The sequence below is a fragment of the Poeciliopsis prolifica genome, unplaced genomic scaffold, assembly GCF_027474105.1.
Source record: "Poeciliopsis prolifica strain line A6 unplaced genomic scaffold, Auburn_PproV2 SCAFFOLD031, whole genome shotgun sequence".
In the NCBI taxonomy this organism is placed as follows: Eukaryota; Metazoa; Chordata; class Actinopteri; order Cyprinodontiformes; family Poeciliidae; genus Poeciliopsis; species Poeciliopsis prolifica.
Genome location: NW_026562406.1, coordinates 2679698 through 2703883, shown reverse-complemented (window position 1 = coordinate 2703883; position 24186 = coordinate 2679698). Strand labels below are relative to the sequence as shown.

Below are 24186 nucleotides of genomic sequence, written 5' to 3'. Positions count from 1 at the left end.
ACGTCACATAGCCGTACCTGCTCCCAAGTACAAGGGGCTTGTCGCTCAGATGTCTCCTCTGATAGCTAGTGCTGTGGCTGAACTATGAATATATCTCATGTAAGTGTTTACATCAATCACTTTTTAGCTTATTCACATTTTATTTTAATTGCATGTCATTTTCAACGGAAACACCACAACGGTGAAATTAAGGGTTTTTATGTTTGTTTTTTTTAATGAGCAAAACCTCTTAGAAAATACAAGAAACAGTCTTGCGCGTATTCGTAATAGAGACGCAGCTGTTGATCGGAATGGAATTATTATCATTTACTTCACCTTAACTTCCTGGGAGTAATTAACAGCATTTGTGTAAGTTTTTTTTTTATTTATTTATTTTTTTTATGTATTTATTTTCTGAAAAGAGACATTCCTGTCTGTGAGCATACCTGAAATAAAAAGCCGTGTCCCCCATTATCTGTTTCTCTGCGACAAGGTCTTAGACTTCCTTTTGTCCTCACAACACCTCTGAGCCTAATCGTCACGCGATTTAGTGGAGAAGTGACTTATGAGAAAAATAAAATATTTTCAGCGTCAAAGACAAACCACTTCACTTCCAGGGTGAATAGAAAGTGATTTGGCCCTCTGCCGCGCTAGTCGACGCACGTATCAGAAAACAGCCTTTCTTGTTATTCACTTCGTTTACCCTTGTAAAAGTCTGACATAGAAATTAAAGGACGGGCTCATCACAACGCAGATTTGAAATACCACACTTAATGGGCACAGTGAGAATTCAAAGAACCTGTGTCCTTGAGATGCTATCGTCCAATTTTAAAGCACACTTAAAGGGCTAAATGACAAGCTGCAGCTGAATGCAGCATTACCAAACAGGGCTCTTTATAATAGAGCCATGTGTCGCAGCATTCGTTTTCACATCTTTTGCAAACTTCCAGTATTGAATTTGTAACAAAAACACCAGAACGGCTTTCTGTGTGTCTGTGCACTTCTTTTGAAACTTCGAGAGAGGAAAAGAAAAAGGAGAAGAAAAATAAAAAAAACCTCTCTCTTTGACTAACACACTCTCCTTTCCGTCTTCATCCTGTGCTGTTTGCTCTGAGAGCTGACAGTGAATAAAAGGTGCCACACAAAAATAACATCTGCAATGATCATGCTACGTGGGGGAGCCGAATGAATAATTCCTAACGTTTCCCCGTGTTTATCTGTTTTCTGTTACAGTGTGACAGCGAAAGTGACATTGACGACAAGGTAAGGCTGCTTTTCCTGTGTTTATTCACACGCCACATGAAGTGACTGGGAGTTGTGAAAAACAAAATTAAAGCTCCCGTCTAGAGAGAGAGAGAGAAAGAGAGGAGGTAGTCAGAAGGTGTTGTTGGGTGAAAAACAAAAAAAAACAAAAGGGCCACAAAGAACCACAGCCTTTGTTGATTATTTTTCATCTTGCAGAGATTACAAAAACCCGCAAAACGATTCACAGAATGAAATGTATTTTATGTTATGTGTAAAGACACTGTAGTTTTTTGAGTAATTCTGACAAATCTTGAATCGTACAGCGTCCAGCACAGCAGCATGGCTAATATCAGTAAAATTTTGCATCTCTATGAGGCATGCCGTTGCAAAAACAAACAAATTTTACATCTGTAAAAATGTGTGAAAATCTGATGGCACAATTATTGGCGGCCCCGATAATTTCTTTTAAAACATGGCTGCTTTTAGACCTGTGTTTACCGTGCCACCATGCACAGTGAGCAGGGTTTACAGGAGTTTAAATGACATACAGAGTTCACCGATAGAGAAGCGCAGCAAAGAGTTGGGGATCTCTAAGTCTCCGTGACAACCACTGGGCTCCATCTACATGCCAGCAATCACAAATGTAAATCTCCACAGTGCTTCGCCAGAATAGACTAAAGCCCCGTCTCCATGGTCAAGTCTCGCTGTAGCTGGTTAATGTTTGGTTCGGTTCTAGTCGAGGTGGGTGTGTCTCCATTGGCAGATTGTTCCTCACTAAATGGGCAGGAAAATATGCAGGAACGCACAGGAGCGTCGGTCGATGCTACGATCATGTCACAGTTAGCATGTGACGTCTGGCCCTCTCTACCATGGTGGCTGAAACAACATTCAGACACGTGAACTCCAGTAAAGCTTTTCAAAATAACAGACGGTTTGTAGCTGCTGCTGTTTAGACCATTTCACAGTTTAAAATGGTGACAGGAACAGCAAAGGATGCAAACCAAACCTTTTATTTTATCGTAAACCTTTTGATGAGGAAAGAAGACAGCAGTGGATAGCGAAGGACTGTCAGCAGATTTGTCGCTAACTATTTTTACAAGGTAAGAACATCAACATTCACATAGTTTATAAGTAACCTTAGGAAGACGCCAATTTAAATAACCATGGAGAAAATGCCATACCCTCAAAGATCCCTCTCGCTGTAGTTAGTGTGCTTTTAACAACAAAGGCAAAACTATTTTGCAACATATTTCTACTAAATAAATCCTCTCAAGGTAAAGGTTGATTTTGGGGGGGATTTTTCCAGCTGAACATTTCGGAGTTGTGTTTGTAAAACGAAAAAGTTTTCTCCTACAGGGAAAGTTTTTTTTTTTTTTTTTTTTCTTAAAGTTAACCATTTGATCATTCCCTACCAGCACCATGTAGCTTCACCTTTGTGAACGTGTTTGTTGCCGACTTAAAAGCGGTTGGCTGATAGCGACCACCTGTTTACAAGACGAAACACCTTTGGGGAATCTCACGCATCCTAATTCCTCCACAGTTTAGCAATTACCCTCTGGTAAATGAATAAGATAGCATGCTTAATCTTCTGTAAGCATAGCTTTCAGTTCTGTGGAAACGTCTGCAACTCTCCTTATAAATAATACATTGACAGCAAGTGCAATTTGCATTAACTGTTGCCTGGCAAGTCAATAGGCTTTTATCTCTTTACTGAAGCGAGAAGGAGCGGAAGACGCTCGCTAGTTGACACGTCAAAAAGATATAAAAAAAATGCAACTAGCCTGTCAGTTTCCATCCTCGGCAGCAGCGTGGAGAGTAAAACTGCATAGGAAACTCAGAGTGTTTCTGGCACAAGGTTTTGTTTTCTCTTCTGCTCAGTTACTTCTGATACACATCTTAACAGTGTGTCAAGTTTAGTGCTATTAAAGTTTGATTCTGCAGCTGAAAAACAAGCTGCGTTTCAAAGAATCTCAGGTGTTTCTGGTAAAAAGTCCAAACATTTTTTTTTTCATATTTAGTGTTTGACTAAATGTCGTTGACGGTTTCTTCAAGGCCAAGATTTTCGCCAACTTGTGTCTTTAATGCTACATTCTTCACTCTCGGCGAGTTTTTCCACATTTTGTCACATTACTGTCTCAAACTTCAGCTTATTTTATCGGGATTTTATGTGATAGGCCAAAACAGAAGTGTACAATGGTGAAGCGGAGGTCAACTTCTGCAATAATAACCCCAAAAAATTTACCATACATTTGCGTTCAGCCCCCATTTACTCTGATACTCCTGAGTAAAGTAAAACAAATTGTCTTCTCAAGTGACCTAATTTGTAGATCTAGTCGCTCTCTGTATGCCATTTAGTCAAAGTATAAACTCTGCTGTTCTGTCAAGGTGTCAGAAGTGTAAAGCACATCAGTGAACGAACAGAACCATAAAAACCAAGGCACACCGCCTAACGCGACAAGTCAGGGAGGCAGCTGCAGAGATGCTTAAAGGACGTTTGGGTTCAGAAACAACAGCTCAAGCTTTGAACATTTCACAGGACGCTCTTCAAGCTGTCAGCGCAAACTGGAAGCCGAGAATAAAAAAGTCCTTTCTGAAAACAGCCGCATGAAGTCCTGCTTTTAGTTTGCCACAGACCGTGCTGGGGACACAGAAGGAAGGTGGTCTGGTCAGCTGAAACCAAATGCTGTTTATTTTCATCTGCTTTCAGTGTGTGGTAGGAAACTAGCACCGCACCTCCACGTCAACACAGTCCGCCACATGTTGAACGTGGTGGAAGCAGCATCGTGTGGTTTTTTTTCGGCAGTGGCGTGGTAGACAATTTAAGAACACCTTTCAGACAACGACCCTCAACATAAACCCAGTCCTGTACTGGAATAGTTCAAATCAACAATTATTCATGTGTTGAAATGGCCCAATCAGAGCCAACACCTAAATCTAACCGGGAAACTGTGGCAAGACCTGAATAAATTGAAAAGCGATAGATGAAAACCCAACGAGGTTGAGTTGTTTTATAAAAACTATTTTAGTCTTTAAAGTTGCAGCCGAAGGTTGTTTGGCAAAGTGGGAGACTGAATGCAGAAGCACGCCACACTTTTCAGATTTTATTTGTAAAAAAACAAAATCTGACGTCCATGAATACTTCTGTCTACTTGACAAATGTAATTGCATTAGTTTGATGTGCCACATAAAGCAACTTTATAAGACACACTACTGTCCTGCACAAATAGCTCAACTTTCATTTTAATAATATGTTTGAATTGTTAGAAAAAAAGTTGTTGATGGGATTTCGTTTGTTATTTATTCTTATTTTATGCAGTATTACACATGCTCAGAAAATACAGAACAAACCACATGGAAAATGAACTTTAAATTCAAGATCTTTTCCCCTTGTAAACCTTGTTTTCATCCATCCATCCTTTTTACATCCATCCAGCAATATTGTTGCTGTTTTTTTTTTGTTTTTTTTTTTCTGGTGATCTTGGGTAGGCTTTTCGTCCTAAGAAAATAACCTCCAGGTCTGCAAATTAGAGTGTCAAATATTAACATGAAAAAGATGGAAGAACCTTCGCAGCAAACCACCGAACGGAATAAAAATCTAGATAGCAACCAAAGCAGCGATGACCTTTTCATGCCTCCTAAACGCACCTTCCACTAATCAAGGTGATGAGAAGTGTGAAACAACCATATCAAATTGCTGAGCGGACGAGGACGAGCAAAAGATAATTTGACAAGCCGTCACCAAATTCAGTTTAAAAAAAAAAAAGCTATGAAAGAAATTGGGTTTCATGAGGAAGAAGACAAACACTGTCATTTGTAATTGCCTGCACTGAAGATAGCTTGACAGCGATAATTTTCCGCAACCTTTTGCTGAAGCAGGTGCCAGCTCTTCCCCATCTATCCAGTGAAAAAGAAAAGACTCCTTTCATATCAGATTAGCAGCCACCTGAACACCCACATTGTCAGGATTTCACAGATTAACTTCATTAGAATTTGGCTTCCAGGTGCGGCTCACGGGTGCAATCAGTTACGCTGTATTTGAATAACGGTCTCGTGTTTGCTACAGCGAAGTCAGTTCGGGTGGCTGCGTGTGGAGAAGCTTCCAAATATCGGCGCCGCACTTGACAAAACTCGCAGCGACACGAATCCAGCACGTATTAGACTTCAGTTCGATGAAGTTTGTCAGGTTTCCACCGGTTCTTGCAACATGACTCAATATCTGCAGTCTTCTCTCCAAAACGACGCACGTGTGCAATACATTCCAAAACTATTCAGTTCGCTCCAAGACCAGAGCACAAGAAAAGACTTAACCTTCCCACTCATTTCTTACTCGACCTGTGAGTCAGGCTTTTAGTCTGTCATGTTGAAGGACAGGTTGACAGTGACTGAAAAAGGAAATAAGTGCATGACTGGAAGTGTTCTGAAGTGAACATTAATATAACAATGCATTCATGACAGCGAAGCTTATTCATAGAGGTGCGTACCTCAGTTATTTCCTTAGAGTTAGAATTGTTCCCCATACAGTTTGATGTGACCCCAGAGTCACGGTTAAGGCAGAAATGTGAATACTTTATAGTAAAATTGGTATGTTGGGCCTTTCACATGATTTTGGTTGGTCTCTTCTACGGCGTCCTTTCTGTAGCTGAGCAGAGACATGTTGTCATGTCTAAAGCAAAACACAACATTTTTACTCCATATTGACTTTTTATGCAAACGTTGTCTCCATCTTATTGATTGGAACCACTTCAGAAGGGCAAATTATCAACAAGTCATATCAAAGCAGAGACATGCTAACATTAGCTCTAAAAGGTGAGTTTTTTCAGGGTTGTAGTTGTATTTACAGAGTCAGACATACATTACATTTCTAATGGTACTGTTATGCATTTAGTTCTATCTTACCATTTGTCTTTTAGGTATAAAAATGATGCTATTTTCCAGCAGCTAGCCGTCATGTGAATGTTCAGCAGGATGAGGTAAATGAGTGCAAACAGCTACGTGTCTCTTTACACCGATGTAGTAAAACAGAACCTATCGACAGTGGATATTCAATGTGTTATTTCAACTACAGCTTTGGAAATCTTCATGCCTCTGTGTTTTGCATGTCGAGCAAGAATCCGCCAAACGTTTTGATCTCTGCCCTATTGAAATTCAAAACTATCATTCTATGTTTTTTGAGAATCGGATAACCGGAACGGGATTCATCTCCTGTCAGTAATGGCGATAGGATGACATTCTTTCAGTCATCCTATCTTCATTATGTCCACTTGTCTGTCTTGACCCAGCTTCTCCGGTGTCTTCTGAGTTATCTCCTCTGTGCCGATATTATATTTGATGTCCGTCTGTGCATAAAATTGCAGAAGCGCCGCAGATTCGCCATCGCCGCGGCACAGAACACCCAGGTTGGCTAATTACATTTGGTCCCATTTGCTGAGCAGCCTCTCAGCAGAAATTGTCTGTCTTTGAGAGAGTCTTCGAGAACCATCGTCTCATCCTGTCTGTGCTTCTTTTATAGCTCTGATACAGTCATTCATCAGGGCCTCTCCCTGCCTCAGATTGACATGGTAATTCCTCCTCTTCCTCTGTATCTTCATCCAGGTTACAGAATGATGCGGAATATCATTTACACCATCGGTTGTGGGGAAAAACAGAGATGTTACGATGTAAAAATAACCCCTAGAATAAGTTTTCACGGTCATCATGATCTATCTGCTCTCCTGAGGTTGGTAGAATCCCCAAAGAAAATTCAAGTAAAAGTAAAACATAGCCAACCAAGAAATTCCTCATTTAAGAGCGAAAAAAGTATTCGGTAACAAAGGAAACTCGGGAAGCTTTTTGATCAAATACTCTGCAATAATTCATTTTAAAATTGTGTTTTTCAGAAAATTTGGTAATTTAAAAACATAAAGGAAAGCGGTTCATTTAAAAAATGTAATTATAAAATAACAAATCAGGCGAAAGAAAAAGTTTTTTGTTCAAATTTTTATATTATTTTGATACAAAACTTATGGAATTTTAGCAAGAACAGCAGGTGTGTGTGTGTGTCGCATGAGTGTTTAGTTAAAACAGGCTTGTTTTTCATTCAGAGAAGTCACTCATGTTGGTGCGGGTATTCAGAAAGTTTACTGGAGCAGCATTAGAGATATTGCAGTTTGAGTAAACGTAAACAGTACACCATTGTAAAAATGCACCTGACAGTTTTCTAATTTTGAAAAAGTTCTACAGTTTCTTTTCTGAAGCTGAACAGAGAGCTGCTGAAACACCAAACACTAATTTATTTCATGTTTAAAGCAAAACACAAAATTTATGCTGAAGATTGACTTTTTATGGAAGTTTTGTCTCCATCTGATTGATTGGAACCACTTTAAAACACGCTGGCAGCCATATTATCAACAAGTCGTATCAAAACAGAGAGCAAACATGCTAACATTCACTCCAGCAGAAGCAAGAAAGTGAGTTTGGATATATTGAGTTAGTTTTATGCACATTTCAGGTGACATGATGTTAGAACATACAGCGGGTTTTTTTAAGCCTACCGGGAAATGTAACAAGTTATTGCCCCACTCTGCTGCTTGCTAATTTTTAAGGCCAGGGTTTCTTACTTCTCCTCTGTTGCCAACTTCAAACACTTAAGAGTGGACATCAATTTATGTACGACATCAATTTATTTCCTCCTACACACTCATCCACAACCTCTGCTGCTGGGTTGCATCCAGCCAGAGTCATCATATTCTATAATAAACAGACCACCCACCAACCTTAACATTTTTTTTTTTTTTACCGACGTTGAAAAGGGATCTTCGTAATGTTTCGACACAAGTGATCATCCGTCCTCATCTCTTTAATGAAATTAGATTAAGTGCACCTGGGAAAGAGCTGAGAAAGCAGAATGCCTTGCCACCTTCTTTAATCTAAAACCAATTTGCCAGTAATATTCCTTCCCACCCCTCCACCCCCACCCCCAGCTTGGGATTCATCTGCCCTGATTCAAAATGGAGGAGGGACGAGATGAGACCAGAGCTGACTGGTTGCATTCAGCTCCCCACAGGCGCTGTGAAATTAGAACTGACATTGGCAACACAGGCCTTAATATGGAGATGTCATTTTTCTGCTCTTGTCTTCTTCTTTTCTTCTTTTTCCCCCTCTTTTCCTGGTTTTTTCTGGCTTTTTGCTCCTCCTCAGTTACATCCTTTCCTGGAAAAGACAAAGTGTCATAGAACCCAACAGGATTTCCCCTGAACTTTGCCAACATCGAGATGCAAACATTTCGGGCGAAGAAAATAAGAGAGGATTTTCTATCAGAAATAACTCATTGTCACCAGGTGGTCATATGACACTCCCTCTGTTTAGTCTTTTCATAATGGAGGCTGTAATGTTTTTGCTGTGCCTCATTAAAAGTGGAACTGTTTCATGTTTCGTCATGTTAAAACCAAAAGCTTCACCGTGTTCCAATAGGATTTTATGTGTTGGACACAAAGTAGCTTATGACGAAGAAGTTGTGAAAATAGAGGATTTTCAACATCTTTTACTAATAAAAATCTGAGCATGTGGCATGCCGTTTGATTTAACTCCCTGTGAGTCAACACTTTGTGCTGTAATTGCAGCAGCATGTCTCAAACTCAGTCGGACTGTGTGCAAAGGATATGATTTTCAATTTCCAAAAGGTCTGAACTTCATCAGTGTGTACATTTGGCCATACATTTAGGGATGTTCTCCTGCTGGATGGCGAATCTGCATTCCAGTCTTTCATGCAGTGGGCATGCAGAGCATCCCCACTGCATGATGTTGTCCCCATCATTTTTATAGTGAGGGTGGAGTCTACAGGCTGATGTGCTGGGTTAGCCTTTTGAATAAAGGGCTAAAATCTTCCAACTGGCCAAAGTACAGTCTTGTAAGTTTATGTCCCTTCAATGGTTTAAGAAAAAAGTGTAAGCCTAATGTTTTAATGCTTTCTTTCAACAGTAACTTTTGTCTTTTTAGTCTTCCACAAAGGCCAAATTTGCAGAGACTTCCCTTTCTTTAGTTCTTTATCTCTGCATCTTCTTTGATCAATCCTCTCCTTGCTCAGCCTGTTGGTTGTAAAAGCTGACCGTGGTAGATTTAGATTCTCGTATTTTCTTTTTCAGATGATGGATTGAACATTGTTCCCTGAAATCCTCAAAGGCAGGAATATTGTTTTATAACCTCATCCTGTGTTAAATTGTCCTGCAGCTTTCTCCCATTGTGTTTCTTGGCCTTCCACGTTTCAGAAGCAATTTACCATTTTCATTCCACTTCTCAGTCGTAAGCCACTTCGTGTTGGTCTATTGTGAAATTCCACCAGTGACGTTTGAGTTTTTAAATAACAAAATGCATTACTTAAATTAAACCTGAGTGCATGAGCATGTGGTGACGGAGGGAGCACATTTGCCTCTGTCGTGAGAAAGAGCACCATAATCAAAGCAGCGCGTGATGCACATATGCATGTGTACGTGCTTGTCGGCAAGCTGGGGGACAAGTGAGTCTGCTGCCACGCTTGGAGGTGGAGACCAATCCCATTGCATGTTGGGAGGAAGAGGCGTGATGACAGAGAAAGACTCTTTGAGCTTCCGCGGGGCTCGCCGGCAGACAGAGCCAACTGACATCAGCAAAGACAGCTTGTCAGTAGCAATGCATGTCATCCGCTAATGCAGGGACAGTCAGCGTGGCTGCGGCGTCATTGATGTGGCATCCCATACCCCGGTCCAGACTCCCTCTTAAAGGTTAGCCATGATGCCGGCATTGCAAATAAAAACGGAAGGCTTGCGGAAGCAAAAGCACACTCCCCGCTCAGCACAAAGGAGGTGTGAAAATACAACACGACATCAACACTGTAATCTTCCTTCACTTACCGCCATTGCTCCAGGACGCTGTTTGTGGGGGTAGAGCGTGTTATCAGAACTTCCTTTTGTTCTGGAGAGATCCTGACGAAGAGTCTGCCACGCTTTCTTTCCAGAACGCGAGGTTCTCTTAACTTTTTGAGAACAATCCCATTGCCACTCAGCCATGTTTAACTGCTTTCGATGATTGTTGTTGAGGGAGTTATTGTCACCTGGATGAACACCAGGTTTTGGTGTGTGGGTTGTTTTTTTGTTTTTTTTGTACTCTGGCTAGATCAATTTTTAGAGGCTGGCTTTCTTCAAACACTGTATTTCTCCCACCTGAAAGCCCTGCTTCTGTAATACAAGTCTTCAGCAATGGCTGGCTGAGACGCTCGATTGAACAATTTTCTGCTCGAGATCTCTTTAGTTCAATGATACGGCAATAGAGAAATCATGGTACGCCGAATCAAACAAGACAAACTGGGCAGTTTTACACCATTTCTGTGCCACGTTTTATCTAACTGGTTATGCATCTGTGATTCACAGTTTTGAAGTTGGGGGAAAAAATGCACAATTATTGAAAAGGGCCAAATTTTCACTCATTGTTCACTTTATTATGCATCTCTGTTCAGTTGCTTGCGGTGACCGAGTCGGTTTCAGGTCAGCAATACTAGATGCGGTTAAAATAACTTGCTGTAGTTTAGTTTGGCTTCAGGAAATGGAATTGGATGGAACTAAAGAAACTTTGAACCTGGCATGGTTGTTTGTGCCGGACAGGTGGGTGTGAGTATTTCATAAACTGATTCTCTACAGGGATTTTTGTATCCAAACATCACCAAATGGTTGCAAGTGGTTATAAGGGGAAGGAAAAACTTTTTTGAGGAGTTAGCTAAATAACACTTGGCACTTTTTTGGCTACAATTCACACAGGCTCTCATTGTCTTAGACATTTTAAAATGAGAATACAGTGCATGGTCTGATGAGACTTGATTTCAGCCACAATATTCAGAGGGTAAGGTCATATTTTGGCGTAAATAACATGAAAGTGTGATCCATCCTGCTTTGTATGGACGGTTCAGACAGCTGACGGCGGTGAAACGGTCTGGGCGGACATTTTCTGGGCGGACATGCTGAAATACAGCATGTAGCTGGGACCAGCTCCCAGCTACATGCCTGTCCACTCCGCTAAAAACCTGCATGGTACAACATTCTGGCTTTTTCCAAAAGGGCCTGTGTTTGAATAACAGTCCAGGACTTATATACATTTTTCCACATGAGTAATAAAAGCAAAATTGATTCCATATTGAGTGCAGATGTTCTGTGGAAATATAAAAAGCCACAAATGTTTTTGTGTGTGTAGATGTACGATTTGAGCGTTTCTGATCGTGCGTAAACACAATGCCTAAGTGAGTTTTTATTCAATAAACATGGCTGGACTGTAATTACTTACACATTTCTTCTGGATGGAAATTCAAGACAGACTTTTTATGCATTTGGAGTTGGCACACTAAAACTCGATGTCTGTCCCTGCCTTGGCTCGTCCGCCGAAAACTTCTTAATGCTGAAAGACTCACTTTTCCCTCCACAGCAAATGGCATATGCAATGGGGACAAATATAGAAATCTCCTGGTGGTTTTTGGAACCTGTGCCGCCATGGATCATTTTCCCCCTGAAGAAGTGCTGCTTCCTCTTTGGTCAGAAAAAAAAATGGCTCGGGAAACTCAATAAACGTTTGTGTAAAAGAGATCTGTCAGCAGACTAGCTCATTTGCCAAGTTTAAAAATATTACATTTACCATAAAGGCGCAGGCCCTAGTTTTTCTTTCTTTTTTTTTTTTTCTTTTTTTTTGTTGAATCCCTGTATTTTGTCTCAAGGGGCCAAATATTTATTTCTAACGCCAAGCGAAACAACTTTGCATCTTTGAGGCGAAAGAGTATCCACTGCCCACCGAACGGTGAGGATTGACAATCAAGGAAGTAAGCAATGAGCCTCTCTCCCACCCACTGTGACCATTTTTCTCTTCTAACCACTTGAGGGTCTCCGAGACAGTCTAAATACTCGGATGCCTGTGGATGTGCTGGCGACTGTCAGGCCTCAAATCCCCGCCGATCTTCACATGGGCTCTGGAGGAAATTTTTCTTGTGGGCAAATGTGTATGGGAAGAGGAAAGCTGAGAACCCCGGAGAGTACACCGAGCTCTGGCCCAAACACATACAGAGTCCAGCTGCCTTCAATTAAGCTAGAAAGCCCAGCCATGGCAGTCCCTGATGCGAAAAGCCAGCCTGCTTTGATCTGCACCAGCTTGGGGCGGGGGGGTTGGAGGGGGAGGCACAAGGGCTTTGGGGATTACTGGAGAAAAAAAAATAATTATTGTATACCCCATTAAAATTAACAGGGATTTTTAAGGTTAGAAGCAGAAGGTGGTAAATGTTAATGATGGCTGTCGCTCATGTTCATTTGCCACTTATTCTCGCCTTCCTCCCTCGGTTTCAACTTTAATTAGCTGAGAACACCTGGCCTCTCTAACAAGTGAACTGTGGAACATTCCGGTCGTAATTCCTTTGAGCGCCGGAGACCGTTTCTGAATGGACCGAGGCACGGTGGCGCAGCCACGGATGATATGCTTGTCAGTTTCATCGTGACACACAGCATAGGAATACCAGCTCTTGGATATGTATGAGGTTTGGAGCCTGAAACTGAGATTGGCGTCAAAGCTGTCCCCCTGCCAAGCACCTCAGATGCAGGCAGCATGGGCATCCATTAAATTAATTTGACTTCATTAGGACAGACCTACTAGGACTGGGGTGCCCACAGAGATGCCAGTGGGTGGGAAGAATGGCGAGCAGAGGGGGGATAGGAAGGAGGGGTGCTTAGTGGTTGAGTGGCACCAGCCGCTGTGCTTTGAGGAGAGCAAACACATGGTGCAGACAGGCGGAATATGGACCCAGTTCTTACACCGGGACGGCTGCCAAGCAAAGACAACATGCGTCACTGGCTGTAGGGGAGCTTCAATCAACACCCAGTCAGAGTATTAACGCCATGTGCCCCACGCCACATCAGACAGGAGGCGGCGGGTCACTGGACAGCATCAAGTCAAGCATGTGGAGACTGCCGTTACTTCTGAATGCGCTTTGAAAAACTTATTTTGTGTTGCATAGTTCCTCTCAATCAAGTTTTCACACTGTCTTTTTAATGATGCTGGGAATTTTTTTTTCAGTGCTTTTGTTTTTCAGTTTTGATTCTCATTGATTTGGCGAGGGGCGGGGCTTCAGAGCCGCATACATTAGAGAGGCCGACACATCACATGCGTTGACCAAGCTGCCGTCTTTCTCTGGCTAAAAGACAAAAAAATCTGCAATGGCTGCTTCAAGTCCAGGTGGCCCGTCTCAACCTGAGGCAAGTGACCTCGTTGTCTATCCTCGCTGTTCCACCGGACTGAACCGTTGAACCTTTGGTGACTCGGTCAACTAATGATGAGCAGCTCAGAGGCCCCGCCCCTCCGCCACGCCAGCAGACGCCAAAACGGTGATGAGAACTGAAACTGAAACACAGCAGCACTAAAAAATTGTCAGCGTGAAAACTTGGTCGTTTTCAATTTTTGTTTTATTTTCAAAACAAAATGTTTCAGTTGCAATTATGTTTCCTCATGCCAGTATTTTTTTTCTGCTTCATTTTAAGCTGTCGTCATTTAAACCCTGTTGTCCAGATGATGGTATAAATCTTATCCTATCTGCTTAGATAGTTCCACTACGAGATTGGCTGCTGTACCAGGGAGATTGAGAGTGTGTTGATTTTTCCAAGCACTGCATTGTTCTAGCAACAGGATCCCAGAGTTTGGGCTGTGACTCCAAAGTTTTGATAGATTCCAGGAACAAAGTGCTTCTCTCGTTCCTTTTAGAGAACTTGACATCCTTCACCCCTCTTCCTTTATTTTTCTTGATTTTGATGTCACTTGGTACCGCTTTGTCTATTACTTATTACCGCTTTTCTGCTTTGTCCGACCCCACGATGTCCGGTTGGTTATCTATCACACATTTACCAGTCCATGTTGATTTCACAGGGTCTTACTCCTATCTTTCTCACCTACTTTTGGTTCTTAGTGGTGCCTCTGACATATGGGATCAATACATACATAGCACTGATCTTCTTGTACACTATTCCAGTTAAAGTGTTTTGTGTAGTCACCTTAGGTCCTGCCCAATGTTGTAAACCTCAGCATTTATTGGCCTTGCGCTAAGTGCTTATTCCTGTGCTACCATGATTATTGAGGCTTCATTGTCTTCTTTAGCCATTGATATGTCAGCTTGATTCCCACCTCTTTTCCTTTAATCTGCTGACTGTACTGCACATGGCATCCAGGGTCTTGTGATTCCTTGATGGCTCCTCCCGGTCCATCCAATTTCCACCACCAAAAAATTCTTCTGCAGTCTCATCCTGGATGGTGGATCTTCAGCACAAGCCTCTACCTGATCCGTTCACAGCTGAATAAATAAACGCACAAATAAATAAAAGCAGACGTGACGTCCTGACGGAACTGGAGAGGTAGCCTAAGGGTGCTAAGTGTTCTGCCTGACAACAGCAAACACTTTGATCAGAAGGCCCCTGTCTGAAGATCGCTTCCACATCTGCACATGGGGAACGAGCTGTAAACTGCCAAAAAGCATTTTAATGACAGTTGGATTATAAAATGAAAGAGGGCTCCAGATGGCAGGCAGTGCAGCGGCTGTGGTTCAGGACTGGAGGCTGTTTAAACTGCTTTTTTATTGATAAAATATGGGGTGAAAAATTGTGCTAGGCTTATTAGGCATCCCGCTGTGATGTTGCTCAGCTGGCCAAGCTGTTCGATGTGGCCCTTGTCCAAATGTGCCTCCATAAATTTTTTTCTCAGTTCTTTTAAATCTGGAAGACCTCTGCTTGTTAAATTCATCCCGGTTCACTCAACCTCCCCAAGCCCCTTGTGTGTGTGTGTGTGTGTGTGTGTGTGTGTGTGTTTTTTTTTAAAGAGTCAGTCCTTTGAACGACCGACTTGTTTTCCCTGTTTTTTAAGCCGGTAGGATGAAAGCAATACCAGCAGCACAGCATGGATGAAGTGAAGTGGAGTCCCATCTAAAATACTTATTAATACCAGCAGACATCAAATTTCAGACTTCACGTGCCAAGACAAGCCTAGATAGACCTTCATTGTGTTTCAGAGCAACACGTAGAAAAGATTTAGCATTGATGTAGTCCTGAGCTGGCACGCACCGGAACTGGTATGGCTATCAGACATCCCTGCTCTCTGCGTGTATTCTCATGCGCCGACATGGCCCGTCTCTATTTGACACGTGCAAATTATCCAAACAGAAAAGCAGAGCCAGCTTGGCGAGGGTGTTTTTCATTCCACCGCTAAGATTCGGTCTATGTGCGAAAAGGTCTTCAAACAATTTAATTCCTCCAATTATTTTAATAGCCGCGCTGTAAAACAGATTAAATCCACCTGACTTCACCAACTCGACACGCTGCGCTGTCATCAGAACATGGGGATGCTGAGCAATAACCTTCACGTTGCGGTTGCAGCAGCGGTCTTAAGGAGGAATGGGCTCCATGCCGAGTTAAAATCACAGCACTGTGGCAGGACTTTGATAAGAAAACAGAGAATTGTCAAACTTTGAGGTGTTACACACACACACACACACACACACACACGCTGCCTGGCAAAAGCAAATAATCAGGAGGACGAATGATTTATTTGCTGGAGTAAGTTTTCTTCTTTTTCTTTTGCAGTCATATTTCACAATCATTTTAATCCTGGGCTCAAATGAAATTTGCCTATTTTATTAAAAAGTATTAAAACTGCACAGCATGAAAATGTGATTCTATCCCCGTTGGCAGGGGTCATTCACAGGTCTCAAGTAAAACCAGGGGTTTTCAAGAGTTATTGTTTTTGAAACTGCGACAGTTTTCCCTCATATTATTTCCGCGGTTAAGTGTTTTTAATGAGATTCTGGAGAAAGTGCTGAGTTTTTCTCTGGAGTACAGTGTAACTCGGTGTTTCATGGTTTTGCATTCGTTTTTCTGTGCAAAATCAAAATAATAACTAATTCTCAACATGGTGTTCACTTTTAACTGTAGTAGCAGCAGCTTTTACTTTCTTTTTATAAAACAAACATTAAAAATATATAGTACGTTCTCATTCTACATGTTTGAATCCCATGCCTAGTGCCACTGAAATGTCTGCGCATCATTGTTATACATTTTGTTTCATTTTAGCTCATTTTTTTTTATCAATGTCAGATTCGGAACCACTCTGTTACCAAACAAATTTCACACATGTCATTTGTATTGGTGTGAGTGTATATATTTAATGCTGCAGTGTTGGATGCAGTCTAAATAATGTTAGCCTTTGTGTCTCTGTTCAGTTAAAATCTAAAACTGCAGATTGATTTCATATTTGACAAATTCCACCTCGTGTCTTTCCATCCAGATTATCGGCAACACCATCTCGTCGATCTCATGTATTGTTTGCCAATTTCTTATCAAATCAATCTGTTTGTTTGTTACTTAAAAACTTTCATCTTCCCACCATAACTCTTTGCCTCGGTGGTGCTCCTCATTGTTCACACCTTTACAGACAAAAAGACATGAATCCTTCCAGCACTGAGCTGAGAATGGACAAGGCTTGGATTTGTTTTCATTTCACCGAGTGTTCAGCCCTGGGACAGATTATGACACCTGATCCTCAACCTTTACTCTTCTTCCCTTTATTTTTTTATTTATTTTTTTTTTAGTTTATGAAAAAAGCTATGGCCATGTTGCTTTCGGCACATTCTGACACTCAAAGCTCCTGGCTCCTTCCTATTCCCCTTTGCTTTCCAGCCCAGTACCCGTCTCACATCTCTACCTCCATTCTTTCTCTACCTTAACATGAATCCCCTAGGATAGAACTGGGAAAGTATCTCTGAGCATTCGGATGCGTTTGAAGTGCAGGACAGATGGGGGGGAGGCTTAAGGGACTGTGAAAAAAATGGAGTGAGATAAGGAACAGGAGAACTGTTTTGAATCCTCACCCTTATAAGTTATTTATTAGGCGCTCTTTGTTGTGGAGGAAGGCTTCGCATAGCTGTTAATATAACATCTGATGACTTGTGGTGAGAGGAAAACATTAGCAGGGAAGTTGCTCAGTTGTCCAAAATAAGAAGGAGTGTCACTGACAACTAATTTTTCCTAAGATGCAGATCTGATCGGAAAAGAAGCGTGCAAAGAAAATGTCCTAAAGCCCTCCTTCAGTGAATGAAAACACAGAAAAAAGAGATTCTGTATTATAAAATCTATGTAATCTATGTAAAATCTATGATTTTACAATAGGTGGGAACCAACCTCTCTGGCAAATGTTCTGGATGAATCAGCCAATGAGTTGGTGAATATCTGTGTCATATGTGTCACCCATGATTTGTATAGTATGTGGAAGGTTTAGAATGCAATGCATAATAGAGCTGAAGTTGCTGTCAGCAGCTTTTTTTTCTAAAGTCCTACAAGTCCTTCTGTTCACAGTCTAATAGTATAAGTCAAATAATTATTAATATTAATTAATAATAATCTTGTTGCACCTTCTTCAATCAAAGATGACTGACTCTTGATAAAGGCAAACATAGCTTGTGTATGTAGCATGAGATTAACCAATGGTATTATAAGAACATTTGAAGAGTACTTCTGTGAATTTCTTAGTAACAAAGCACACGTGTGGTAAAAATAGCATCACTAGCTTGAGATTGCCCTCATTTCCGTTGTAAATGAGGGCAACTCTTTGTCATTAATGTCGACAAAATACAATTTCATAAATGCGGTGTTTCCATTGAATAAGAAATTCAATTAAAATCACACACAAATAAGTTTGTTCATGTGATAAGTCATTAAAAATCATGGCAGCGACAGATGTAAACAGCTACATGAGGTACATTCATAAACCAGCCATGGTGCCAGCTAGCCCTCATCGTCTATCAGCTGTCAAAGGAGAATTTGGCGTTGAAGTTGTGACTTTAATGCCATTGTATTTTTGGACATCAATCATATGCCACAATATTACTATAGGCAACATATATTTTATTGAAACACTAGGTAGATGCATAGGACCATTTCCGGTGCATGGTATATTAAAACACGACTGAGATCGAGTCAGCATTCAAGAGAAACTCTCCTACTAAATGAACTGTAGCTGGTAGCTGTTTAAAGCCCGCTTTAAGTCATACATCTTCTCGAGTCATGTCCTTATCTTACCGTTTATACATTAAAGGTCTGCAGCAACATTTTTTTCCCAGAAGGCTGAGCTCACATTTCATCTTGATCTTTGAAAGCATCGACTGTCCAATACAGCAAAGATGTGAACAACCGTAGAAACTGTGGTCAGCAAAAAGTGCAAAAACTACTATCTATTACGACCTGACTGTGCTTATTGCATTGCTGTCTCGTACATGTGTAAAAGTATACCACTGATGTATGTGTGAGGTATATCTTTTTTATACTTTTCAGGAGACAAATGCTGCCGTGAAGGCAGCATTATCCATGTCCATAGTTACAAACCCAGAGCCTGGTGTTCAGTTTTATGAATACAGAGTGTGTGTGGTCAGAGAGAGCTTTTCCAATAGCAGTCTCATAATGACGCCTATAAAACAAAGAAAGTGAATCGAAATGCAGCTGGGAAGACATGTAGTGCTGTTACAATAGATGGCACTGTCTGAATCATATTGAGTGCTGCAGTAGTGACAGTGAAAATTATTTAGCGTATACTTTTGTTTGTCCACTTAAGGTGCAAATCAATCCACAAATTAAACTTCTGGCACATTTCCAGAGGCTACAACAGAGAGAAACACGAGTTGCCCGTGTTCCCGCTGCCCTCCAGGATCATATTGTTCTTTGGCGTCAATCTGCATGTCATCAATTCATGACAGGCCTCCACACAGCTACCCCCACCCCCACCCTCCCACCCCACACACACAGCACAAACAGCAACACTCGGAGCCAACTTGGGTCGTTTCTGATCACAGGAGACTAACGGCCTCTGAACTCATCACTGAGGCTAATAAAGACCGGCTAACGGCTCATCCGCTTCGTTTGTAGTAATTGCTCTCCCTGGACCTCTGCTGTGGCCCCTCTCTCTCAACATCTGTCATGAACATATTCCTTGACTCAGCTCAGACACCCTGCCCTGGGCCTCAAAGCCGAGCTCACCAACAGAACAATTGTTCTCTCCTGTTCTTTAACTGCATCATAGCGAAGCAAGTGAAATTTACTTGAAGCACTGATTAATCCCTCTGAATTTCATTACTGAACGATCACTGCATCACGCTCGAACACTTTACTTTGTTTCCAAAGCGCCAAACTTTGTCGAGCGGCCTAGTGCAACGACGGTTGCTGTGGACACAGACTTTCCCTTTTGCTGCGCCAAGGATTTTTTTGAAAGAATGTCACCCAAAACTCAACAATGAATCACTGGAGGGATGTTTCAGTGCTGTGTATATAAAATGTTGAAGTAACAGACAACTTAGCAAATAAAAAGGAACAGTGGATTGGATTTTTGTCACAAAACTAGATCAATTAGGCTTAGTTGAGTGGACATACATGGAATGGTTGGGATTGCAAAACGGCACTCTATCTTTAGACTGAGTCATAGTTACGCCTGTTCGAAAGCAAGTTAGGTTTCCATGCTGAAAATTGCTAGATTTTAGTTCTTTACCTGGTGTTAAGTAAGAGTAGTGCGTCATCTGCATTGGCCTGATTTACAAGATTATTTTTCATCCTTATTTACTCTATTATGATGTGCAGTTGGGTGAACAATGTATAGATCATTTAGGTAAGGTAGGGCCACTTTTCAGTGCGGCTGACTAGTGATGTGGCAGTGGTGATTTCAAGAGACTGACGTGTGGTGCAGAATGACAATGGACTGCAATTTGCATATCATTTCATGTCGGGGATATTAGATTAATGGCTTGTGACTAGTGTGATGAATACTAATTTAGCCTTAAATCATGTCACTGTTAGACATCAACAGCCTACCTAACAGTCCGCAAAAGCTCAGCAGCTGGACGTTTTATAAGGTCAGCTTACTTCTCTGGCCAGATTCGTCTTGTGCTTTATTCACAGCAGCCCTTTATGGCACTAGTAAATGTGTGGCGTAACTGGGGCATTTGGCTTTGCTTTGAGGCTATATGGACCCAGAACTGGGATTAATGCCATCTCAATTAAGGCTGCCAGAACATAAAAACCTGCTGATGGAGGAAGACCAGTCCCCACTCACCCGCCTCCACCAACCTCTTACAGGACCCAGTTTGACTCCCAGCATGCTGGTTTCTGGGGTATAGTAAGCATTTGTGGCCACAAGGTGTCAAGATGTTAATGTTGTGTGAAAAGGCTACAGAGTTACCTAGGAGAGCAGCATGTCATGCAGCGCTTTAATGCCATTTTTAGACTGTTGGGACATAATCCAAAAGGTTAAACCGTAAAACAGCATGCAGAACCAAAGGCAACAGTGATCACAGTTCAGGATCGATAGTTAAATAAATTTGCATCTGATTAACTAAACTAAGCTAAACTAAAAATTCAATGTTGCAGTTACCTACAGAAGTTTACGTGCCCTTACCTTGGCCGTGTATTTCATGTTAATTTTGAGGCTTTTAATGATGCATTGGGACGTAATTAGTTGTGCAACCTTGAATCTAATCTGCATGGTCCAAATATTCTATATGTGATATACATACACCCCCAGTGAGAAATTATTGAAATGCCTCTAGCAATGGGTTCTCTAGGTACGCACTGGCCATTAACATTAACAAACATATGGCACAATTCCGGTAAAATATTTGCACACTTTTCTTGGAGGCCTTGGTTAGAGTTCATTTCATTTGGTCAAACGCTCCAGCTGTCAACCCTCTTTAAAAAAGTGTACTCTTCCACACAACACCGATGTGTCTCAAAAGCTTAAAATTGGTTTTGTATGACCTTATATCCTAAATGGGCGGCTGTAAATTATAGTTGATGCCTAAAAACAAAACAAAAAAAAAAACAGTAATACTTAATCAAGCCTCTTCTAGATTGTAACTTGCTCACGCTTGTGTGGTTCCCGTGATATTGTTAAAACATTGGACCTACCAGACTCCAAACAAACATCAAGAATAGTTTTGGAGGCCTTATGTCAGAAAACCATTTCCTCAGTAGAATATCTGACATTTATGCCCCATGATTGATGTACAATATCTAAACATCTGATATTAGGAATTTAAATTTTGTCTTACCTTGCTATAAAGTCGCTGAGCTAAATGTATTGCCAGAACAAACCGCGAATAAATCAGTTTATCACAGCTCTCAGTAGTGCTCGAACTTGACAGCAGATACAAATCGATCTTACTGTCTGCAGGTTTTTAGAAAGTTAGTTAACAATTATTCCAAGTTGTCACAAATTTCCATATCTGCTAAACCATTCTTTGTGATGTTTTTTTTTTTTCTTAATTTTTTTTTTCACTTAGGCTACCGGCATGTTTGTGTGCATGTGTCAGTCGATAGGTTCTCCTGAGAGTAGATGGCTAGCTCAGCGTATGGAGGAGGGAGGTGGGAGGAGGTCCGAAGGGAGCCGTTTGATTGATGTGTTTTAGGGTAGGGGAGCAGTGGGAGGGGTTGGTTACATGAAGAGGGGATAGGAGCTTGATGGGTTTCTGCTCCGAGACGAAGGCATGGCTACTAACAGAAGGAGGAGGGAAGGAGGGAGCCTGAACAATCTCTAGATTGTTAGTGACAGGCAGATATTTCAACACTTAAAGTAGAAGGTTTGATTTAATCACAGAGCTGTCATTTGTTATTTGTCTGGCTCACTCCTCTGGGGCCATGGCTGATCAACTGCCTGGTCCCAGGAGAGCCCCTTTTCCCCTGTAATGTCTAAATCCTCTGCACAAATTACAGCCTACATCTCCCGTTCCTTCCCAGCCTCTCTCTCTCTCTCTCGCTCTCCTCCCCTCCACTCGCTTTACTCCTGCCACATTAACAGATGAAGGCCAGAATGGGGTATTCACAAAGAGAGGAACGTGTGTTGGCAAGAAGGGAGCCGGGGAAGGGGACTGGTTCGGGAACAAGAGATGGCGAGATGGAATGGCCCGAGGGCCACTAAAGATCATTAATAGGACTGTCAGAGAGGTTTCCAGTTGGTTATCTTCTCATAAATAACAGATGAGCTCCTCCCTCCCTGCCTATTCTAGTTAATTAATAATGCCTGCTGTGGCTATTTTGTTGCAGTGTACTTTAACGGAAGGAGAAGCGGGGAGATGGAGGGATTATCAAGGGAATAGTAGGGATGGACTGCCCCTCACGTTCATGGCCTCCGAGGTTATCTGAGAGGACAGCATCCCAAATTAACACCGAGACCTCAGTAGTACAGCGCAGGTCCGATTAATCCCACAACTGGTTATTTTATCAAACTCTGAGGACTGGTGACAAAACAAGATGAGCATTTATTCAGCAGCCCTACTTGCTTGTGATGGCTCTTAGAGGGGTCATTTGGGTGTTTTGAAGCAAGGCCTGTGAAATTATTATCAGTAATAGTTCCCTTCACTGTGAAATCCAATATGAGAGCTTGATGAATTAATTATAATGAGATAACCATAATTTAATTTCTCTTACTGTTTTTTTGGGGGATATTTGTAAGTACAAACTATTGGAAAAAATGCTGTTCTGATGGATTTATTTTGAATTGAGAACAATACTATAAGAAGGTTGTTTTCTAATTAACCAAATAATCTACATATATTAACTTAGATTTCTTTAAAATAACATTAACTTTGTTATACTGTCAGAAAGTGGCAGATGTGTATCGTGTTGAACCCAAATGTTGGTATAGCCTGTAGCACCATAGAGGGCAAGGTGAAAACTGCCTCAGCTCATATTTACAGTCATTCTTATTTTCACTCCTGCCAATATAGCCAATCAGTGGCCAGAAAAATGAATGCCACTAATGGATTGGCGGCGTTGCAAACATCATCCAATAGAATGTCAGGGTATTTCAGCTTACCAAAACTGAATATTTTAGATATATATATTCTCCAAACAAATTTGTGAATAAGTGGATTTTCCACAAATAAATTCCTCTGAAAAATCCATGAATGGGTAAATCATCTCCAACATCACAGTGTTGGAGATGGGAGCGAAGGGGGTTCACTGCACCCAGATTAGCCTGGTTCAAGTCAAGAAATCCTCACAACATCGGGAGGCTAACAGCTAGTCTCCCAGACCACCCAGTTTAGTTTATGGTTAGTCACATATGTCCAATGCCAAAAAGGGAACTTTTTCCAAATATAATCCTGTCTTTTCGTTGCAGCTCTTGCAGGTATTTTATTTTTTTTTTTTGGTGTTTGGGAACTATGGAGGACCCTTGTTTACATCAGTCATTCTGAATGTATCTCTAGAGGGAAAATAAAAACATCAGACAGAAAAGTGTAATAGTCAGAGCACCAGCAAGCAAGTTTGTAGAGCTAACCCTGATTGCACAATATTTGCCCTCTAATTAGGGTGGAAGGATCTGATTCTTCTGTAAAGGCCATGGGCTTGGGTGTTGTTGAGACTGATAGAGGTTAATGTCCTTCATTAACCTTTCTTCCTGCACCTCCTGCCCTTATAACATGACTCCATTTGGCGGGGAACAAATAAAAGGCATGGGCAGGCCACAAATGACAAGGTGAGTTACGCTGCTGAGTCTGCGTGCGGGCTTGAGGTCTGCCAGGACAAACTGGTTTTCCCACCAGAAGGAAAAGAAGCCTGCCGTCCAGCTGTGGCCCATTGAAGCCATGTAGTTACATCTGCACTGCCTAAGTCGTCATTTACAGTAAAAATGTCCTCAAAAGACTTTAAGTAAATTCAGCTTTTATTGCAGTAGGATAATCTCACACTGAAAGATGTCTAAAAGAAGAACCTATAATTTGGGTTTGTCCGTTGGGTTGCCGGTTTCAATCCCTTGCTCTGTCCATTTTACTTGTGTCCTTGGGCCAGACACTTCACCCGTCTTGTGGCGCCCTTGCTTTTGTCAATCTATGCCAGGGCAGCTGTGTCTACAGTGCAGCATACTACCATCAGTGTATGAATAGGTGAATGACTGTAAAGAATCTGAAAGTCCTTG

At 41.5% G+C, this 24186-nt stretch overlaps 1 protein-coding gene across 7 annotated transcripts in view; it reads left to right on the top strand.

Annotated features, from left to right (window-relative positions):
• The window catches only part of fbrsl1 (fibrosin-like 1), a 327802-nt gene that overhangs the window by 218223 nt on the left and 85393 nt on the right, over nt 1–24186 (top strand). For all 7 annotated transcript variants that reach the window (XM_055050778.1, XM_055050777.1, XM_055050781.1 and 4 more), the window contains one exon: nt 1213–1242. In XM_055050778.1, the coding sequence (XP_054906753.1) occupies nt 1213–1242 (30 nt within the window). The remainder of the gene's footprint in view (nt 1–1212; nt 1243–24186) is intronic.